The sequence below is a fragment of the Prosopis cineraria genome, unplaced genomic scaffold (genome assembly GCF_029017545.1).
Source record: "Prosopis cineraria cultivar Desert tree isolate PC_DT_omini unplaced genomic scaffold, ASM2901754v1 PC1, whole genome shotgun sequence".
Classification (NCBI taxonomy): domain Eukaryota; kingdom Viridiplantae; phylum Streptophyta; class Magnoliopsida; order Fabales; family Fabaceae; genus Prosopis; species Prosopis cineraria.
This window is the reverse complement of record NW_026555332.1, coordinates 57283013-57291281: the sequence shown is the minus strand read 5'-3', so window position 1 is coordinate 57291281 and position 8269 is coordinate 57283013. Positions and strand designations below refer to the sequence as shown.

At 30.7% G+C, this 8269-nt stretch overlaps 1 protein-coding gene across 1 annotated transcript; it reads left to right on the top strand.

Moving 5' to 3' along the window:
- Positions 1 to 4091: 4091 nt before the first annotated feature.
- On the top strand, positions 4092 to 6951 carry LOC129286660 (GDSL esterase/lipase At1g09390). Its single transcript, XM_054922641.1, has 5 exons — positions 4092 to 4348; positions 5157 to 5345; positions 5602 to 5762; positions 5903 to 6167; positions 6257 to 6951. Exons 1-5 carry the CDS (start codon positions 4111 to 4113, stop codon positions 6487 to 6489), a joined length of 1086 nt encoding a protein of 361 aa, XP_054778616.1. The 5' UTR covers positions 4092 to 4110; the 3' UTR covers positions 6490 to 6951.
- The last annotated feature ends 1318 nt before the right edge of the window (positions 6952 to 8269 follow it).

Below are 8269 nucleotides of genomic sequence, written 5' to 3'. Positions count from 1 at the left end.
AAGTTTATTAAAAATAAAATAATTTAACGATTTATATAAAAAATCACAGCAACTTATTCAGTATATTTTTTTAAAAAAATGATAATCAATCGATTTATATCTAAGATCAAATCAAGCAAACGGCACAACATTTATTATATTTTACATTATAACTTATTTATTATATTTGTCAATGATATGCTGATGTATATGAATGATAAATCTCTTATAAATTTTAAAATTTTTAAATAAACTCTTTATGTCTCAATATAAGCCATCCATATTACCCAATTTTTAAAAATTTGATTTATATCTTCTGAGTATAAGATTTTTTTCTGGCCACTTGATTAATTTATCCTTATATTACTATGATTTTTTTTGATAAACCATATTACTATGATTTTAGTTCCACATTATAATTATTATTTTTAAAAATATTATTTTTTTATTAAAATATCTCGCACCCTTGTCTTTGTCTCCGTCCTAGCTCTGCCACTGCCTTCTTGTAAGGGTGTTCAAAATCGATCCAAACCGAGCAGACCAAACCAAACCGATCCGAACCAAAAGAACCGATCAAAACCGACCATTGATAAAATCTGCTTTGATTTTTATGACACACAAACCAATTGGTTTGGTTTGATTTCGATTTTGAGATATGAAAACCGAACCAAACTTAAACAAAGTTTGATTAAAAGTAATATTTATTTATATAATATGTATCTAATTAAATATATAAGTTTTTTTTGGATAACAGGGAGTTGATATAATTTAAATGGATATTATGACATTGAGAGATAGATATTGGATATTATGTTTTGAATATATATATTTATGGAACTATAGGTGTATGTATTAATATTAAATAGTGTGATATTTGAAATTTTGAATATTTAATCTTTAGATATTTGTATGTTTGCTACTTGCTATTAGGTGATAAATTTTCTCTATGAAGATCCAAATAATGTATCTAATATAATTATGAATATGATTAGTTGATCATTATTATTTTGATTTATTGCTGCTTACAATTACAAAATTAATTTGCATTATATATATATATATTGGACGAGAAAAGAAGATTGATAAGATCATGAATATATAGTACATTCAAGATCAATGAAATGAAGAGATGAATAAGGTTAATATGATATGAACATATTTTTTTTTTTCTTTGATACATTTGAGACCAAGCAAAAAAAAAAAAAAGATGAACATGTATGCACATGATATGTATTTAATCAAAGTTTAAAAACTTTCTAATTTCCATAAATATATTATGATTGTGATTGAAATAAAGCACAAGATAAGTAAGAACCTTCCATACAATAAAAGAGCTAATAATACATAAATCAATTCAAAATAAAAAAAGTCCAACTATTATAAAGACAGGAAAAAAGAAAAAAAAGTCATTAAAACTTGATCCAAATCTTAACCAAATCAAACCAAATCGAAACAAAAACCGAATCAAACCAATTTTAGTTGAAACCAATCAAGTCCTACTAATGCTCAAACCGATTGGTTCGGTTCGGTTTGGTTTTTGTTCAAAATCAAACCAAACTGAACCTATAAACACCCCTACTTTGGCATTTTTTTTCGGCCAGCGCACATTTTGATCTGGGACAAAGAGATCAGTTCATTTATAATATATATTAATTAATAAATGATATTGTCATAAAAAAAATAATGATATCAAGTGTTTGATTCCTGAGATTGCGTTTGCACGTGGTAGAATTTATTTTTTTTAAATAATCCCAGAAAAATTTGGCCGTGCTTTTTCATAATCAGTGTTGTTAGGGACTCTCTTTGACTTGAAATGGTGTGACGCCTTGCACAGCCACCGACTGTGAACCGTTGGATTTTATTGAACGGTGGATATGACACATGGAGGGAGTCGGTGCAGCACGTTAGGAGGAGATCCGTATAATATAATAAGATTCACCTGTCATATTATATTATTTTATTAACAAATAAAAATACTGTGAATTTATTTCATATATGTATTTAGTATTATATTTTATTTAATTAACATATCATAGGTTCAAACATTATATTAGAAAAAAAATGGAACGTTGCTTATCTTTTCAATTTAAACTATCTTTTAAAGTATTCCCTGGATTTAAAATATAAACATTTTTATTAAACTAATTTTAATTTAAAATATAAACAATTTCATACATGTAAAATTTTTATCCATTTTATTTTTTATATTTATTAATCTAAATTTTTATGTAAATTTATTTTCCACTTATCCTGAAACACATTGTTAACTAAGACTAGAGGCAAAAAAGGAAAATAACAGTCCTTTATTTCATTTTATAAGATATTTTTAAATAAAATTACAAATGTCAATAAAGTACATTGAATATCCTTTATAACCTTATTTTTTTGAAATAAAAATAAAAATATTAATAAATAATCTTTATTTAATACTTCATTTATAAAATAAAATTAAAAAGAGAAAAAATATGAAAAGAGTAATATTAAAAATATTATTAATAAAATTTTATATTTATCAAAGTGTTTTATATTTTAAAATATTAAATTTAGGTAATAATGTATTTTTAGGAAATGAGAGCTTTATTAATATAAAATTTTTTTACTAAAAATTGCTTTTATTTTTTCGATTTGTGCGTGTCTTGTATTTCAAATAGGCCCAAAAACTTCTTGCAAGTATTTCGATATCATTTCTGGTACCCAAAACTCTAATTTGAATCTGGGTTGCGGTAATGCACCCCGTCACTCGTGGAGTCGTACCCACCTCCATCGAGTTCGTACCCTTAAATGGCGATCCTTGGTCAGCAAAAACCTGTTCTCGACGAGATCGTGTTGGGATTCTGTTCTGGTGTGCTTCTTGATGTACAGCACGATGAGCTTCCGAAAAACGATAAGTGAGGATATCATTGGTTTTTAAAGTACGTTTGTGTTGCGAAAATATCGTTCATAGAAAGGACAAATTTGTCATCATATATTAATTATCCACCATCCTATATCATCTAGAATATTTTGTATACTTATTATTTTGTTAAAAAAAATGAACCCCTGTTAATTACATTCTTCTAAAAGCACTCTTATTTATAACTACCTAGATTTTTTAAAAAAATATGTTGGTCTACTTGAAAATTCATTTTATTTTAAAACCACTTTGATTTAATGATTTAATTACTTATCATTGATTCCCATAAGGTAATTAAAGCTACTCTGTGTTTAAAATTGAGAGGATATATTTTATGAAGCCAAACAGGCACTAACTTTCATTAAACCTATGTTTTAGTTAAATTTATGTCTTGATAGAAAAATATATTATTTAAAGTGTAAAAAAAAAAAATTAGTTTGAGATACCAAGTTGAAGTTACCTTCACTGTTTCAAAAGGAGCTTGATGATAAACCTATTTTCCGCAAAAAAAAACTGTAAATTAAACAGTTTTCCATTCATTTTTATTCTTTTTTCACTCCCAGGGGAAGAGATCCTGAGAGACCGGGAAGAAATATCGGCTGATCCAGAATCCAGATGCCCATGAAAGATTAAGGGTCTATTTGATTTTTATTCTCATTTTTTATTTTTAAAAATTATTTTATAGTATAATTTTTAAAATTGTTGTTAAAACAATATAAGATAAAAATTCATTTGATTATGTTAATTAAAAAACAGGTTTAGAATTAAAAAATAGATTGATAGTTATAGTCATAAGCAGTTAATAATAGTGACTAATAATAAAAATTAATTAAGATAATTATAATTTTTAATAATTAAATTTTAAAAATAAAAAAATGAAAACAACTTATTTTTAAAATGAAAACAACTTAAAGTTGTTTCTACTTTTTTGTTTTTAAAAACAAAGAATAAAAAAATTTTAAAAATAATCAAATTAAAAGCACTTATTGAAATAATTTTTTAATTTTTCAAAAAACAAAAAACATTTTTTAGAAATAAAAAACAAATAAGCCCTAAAATCCCATGATATCCTGTATTCCCTTGGCGCCGGGGATTCGAAAGTTTATAGTTACTAATTTTACTGGATTTTAATTAAATCACATATACAGTAACTTAAAAAAAAAAAAAAAAGAACTTAAAGATCTACCCTTTGAAATTTGAAGCCAAGCGACGCGGACGAGCCCACAAAAACAGTGAGTATGGCTTTTCACTCTCTTCCACTCTCCTTGCAGCTACTCTTCATTTGTTCCTTTCCGCTTCCTGCCCTGGCTCAGTGCACTAAGGATGCCGTCATATTCGTGTTCGGCGACTCCAACTCGGACACTGGAGGCCTCGCTTCCGGACTCGGGTTCCCCATCAATCTTCCTAATGGCCGCACTTTCTTTCACAGATCCACCGGTCGCTTGTCCGATGGACGCCTCATCATCGATTTTCTCTGTAAGCCTTCTTCTTCTTCTCTCTCTTCATGCGTAATTGTTCCAGTTTGGTATGCGTATAATTACTGTATCTGATTGGTTCGATTTGGCTCGAAATCGAGGAAAGTTAAGAGTAATAGTAGTTTTTTAGAAAAAGAAAGAAAGAAAAAGACACAGTGTCACATCTCCGCCTCCATCTCCACAGATCGGGGTTGGGGATTATGACATGTCGCTCGTGGTGTTCTGCTCGCCGACAAAATATTCAGAGTAAAAATGACGCGATAATGATCGGCTGATTAAGGATTGAATGAGCGAGAGAGAGATTCTGGTGTCTGGGAGGAACGTCGTTCACTGTTGGCATTGGTCTGGGTGTCTGAGTAATTGGGCCATATTTTTGAATTTCTCTCCAAAGCCCATTACTGATCCCACCGACTCCATGGGCTATCTCAAAGAAGCGGGGCCACAAGTATTTAAAAAGTAAAAAGAAAAAGGAAAAAGGAAAAACGGCGAGGCAATCCAATGAACTCACTGAAGACATCTGTTCATCTGCGGCTATGAATTCTATTACTGGTGATTCTATATTTCACGCTGGACTCAAGCATGTCCTTTGCGGGGGGAAATAATTTGGTAACCTGTTTTAAAATTTTAAAAAATGATTGAAAAATGGGGACGATTTAATACTGCAGAAAACAACGTGTGAGGAGCTAGAAAACCTTGACGCATCGAACAATCCAATTTAAGAAAAAGCTGAACTTAAAAAAACATGATTGATGAGGAAATAGTTTTATATTTTAAGTTTTAATTTTCTGTTGTTAATGTTAAATGTGCAGGTCAAAGTTTGAATGCAAGTCTTTTGACCCCATACCTGGACGCCTTGTCTGGATCCACGTTCTCAAATGGAGCCAACTTTGCAGTGGTTGGGTCCTCTACCCTTCCTGCGTTTGTTCCTTTCGCTTTGAACATCCAGATCATGCAGTTCCTCCATTTCAAGGCTCGCACCCTGGAACTTGTAGCTTCTGGTAAACTTCCCTCGCTCTTGCTGACCCCTCTTTTAAGAATTAATTCGACCTTTTTCTTTCCTTCTTTCTTTTATGATTGATTTCTCGATAATATGTATTCATATCGATTTTTCTGGTCTTACGAATATTTTAATGATTCTAGTAGTTTACTATTGATCGACGAGCGGATTATTGGATCATATACATTAACTTCAATATTGCCATCAGATTTCAGTGAATGCTGAGCTTGTGAACTATTCATATCCTTCTAATTCAGGTGCAAGGAATTCTATCGACGATGCCGGGTTTCGAAATGCACTCTACGTGATTGATATTGGACAGAATGACATTGCCGATTCCTTTGCCAAAAACCTTTCATATTCGCAAGTCGTTAAGAGAATCCCAGCGGTTATTGCAGAAATTGAGAGTGCTGTTAAGGTCAGTCCAACCATTCTTAAAATTATCGAGTAAAATGCTGCTTCCACAATCTTAAAAAAATCTGTTCAAGATAGAGAAGTCTTCACGAGTTGAGGATTTGAAATTTTCATGGTGAATAATGTGTCTGCTACTACATGCAGAGTTTGTACAATGAAGGTGCCAGGAAGTTCTGGGTTCACAACACTGGACCAGTAGGCTGTCTTCCTAAATTAATCTCATTGGCTCAAACAAAGGTTGTAGATTCACTCGGATGTCTTTCCAGATATAATGGTGCTGCAAGATTGTTCAATGAAGCGCTGCTTCATCTGCATCAAAAAGTAAGAACGGAACTGAAAGATGCTACTTTAGTTTATGTGGATATCTATACCATCAAGCTCGACCTCATTACAAATGCGGCCAAATATGGTGAGCGTGTGTTCCGCTTCTCAATTATATAATTTTCCTTGCCTGAATTGTGAGAGGTTGATGAAATTTGTGATCGTATTGGTGAACAGGTTTCTCAAATCCATTGATGGCGTGCTGCGGATTTGGAGGCCCTCCCTATAATTTTGACAATAGAGTGACGTGCGGTCAACCTGGTTATCAGGTCTGTGGGGAAGGATCTCGGTATGTGAATTGGGATGGAATTCATTTCACTGAGGCTGCAAATTCGATGGTGGCTTCCAAGATACTTTCCATGGCTTATTCCACACCACGCACGCCTTTCGATTTCTTCTGCCGTCATTGAATGATCTACGCTCTTTGGTTTCGATTCAATCACTGTGTCTGGCTGGAGCAGCAGCAGCAGTGCCCTCTCTCTAGTTCTCCACGAACTCAATTGATTACTTTTATTTCTTGATAAGATCTCCATGGTTCAAACTTCAAAGAGGAACTTGGAGACGATCACCATCAGTATCCAATCATCGCTTTACAACCAGTTGACAAGACCTTTCTTTCTTGACATCAAGTGTTTTAGTTCGGGGCGGGTTCGTTTTGTTTTCTCCTTCTAATTGGAGCTATTTGTTTTGTTACAAAAAATCATAACATTGGAGTTATTTGTTTACAGTTTGTTTTCTCCTTCTAGTGACCTCAATTCAAACTTTGCTTTGACATGTTTGTAAGCGTGCATCCGTGTGTGACATTTCCCTTCCCAGGAAGAAATGTTAAATTAGAGAGAAAAAAAACTGGAGCAATTTGTTCTTGTGAGGAAGCTATTGAATGAAATGTGCATAGTATTAAAATTAGAATTTAGGAACAAAATTTATGATGTATTGTTTACAGAAAATAGAATCGTGTCATGGGAATTTGACTAGTTCAGCTGGACAAGTTACTGCACCCCTACCCTTTCAGTCCTTGGTGTGTCCCCGCGGAAAACCTCTCATCCGGCTGCGGAGGTGCCTTCTCGTCCAACTGAGAAGTGTAACGGAAGAAAAATGATAATAATTTTTTAAAAATATATATAAATAATAATTTAATCTTTTAAAATATTATGATTTTTTAAAATTTTTTAGAATTTTTTTATCATTAATAAATTTTGTATAAATTATTAAATTATTCTTTTTAAAAATAAATGATTTATAATTTTTTTATATTTGTAATTTTTTGAAATACGTAACAATGTAATAATAAATTATAATTTCACATGTAAAATTTTTTATGTGCTGTTGCATTGTTATAAATATAAGAAGAAAAATTGTGAATTATTTATTTTCAATAAAAATAATTTAATAATTTATATAAATTTATTAATGATAAAAAAGTTTCTAAAAATTTTAAAAGAATTATAAAATTTTAAAATATTAAATTATCATTTATATATTTAAAAAATTATTATTATTTTTTCAATTATAATTACCCCAAGTGGCAAGCCTACTTGAGAAGATGACATGTGAACGTCCATGTCCAGCCTTCAGTCATTCTGTGCTCAACTTTTTGTTTCACAAGTACCCTGATGGTGGTGGCTGAAAAAGCCTTTGACTCCACTTGAATTTTAATTAAATATAATTGATTATAAAAATAATTTATTAATATAATTAATTTTAATCATAATTAATTATATTATAATACTATATGTTGAAATATTAAAATTAATTTTGATTGTATAAATTATTATAAAAAATATTACTTTTTAAAATTAAATTTGTTAAATTTTATTTAAAAAATAAAATAAATTATTTAATAATAAAATTGAATTTATAAATAATTTTTTAAAATTTATTTCAAAACATTATTCTTGTTCAATAATTAATTATCATACAAATTGACTGTTTGAATAATTTTTTAAATAGTCGATTTTTAGTCCAAAAATCGATTAATGAGGCAATGCAAACAGGCAGCATGCCTCACGCAAGGTCCAGACTCTGCTTGATGATTCAGCAGCTAGTGAGGGTGGACCATGTGGACACGTTTCTGGAAGAATCCAAGGAGGCTTTGGGAACAAATGGGGCCCAATGTGACCTGTATCCGCTAAAGGCCTTTTGATGGCTCCTCTTCCAACGTGTCTGATGTCATGCTACTGCTTTATCCCT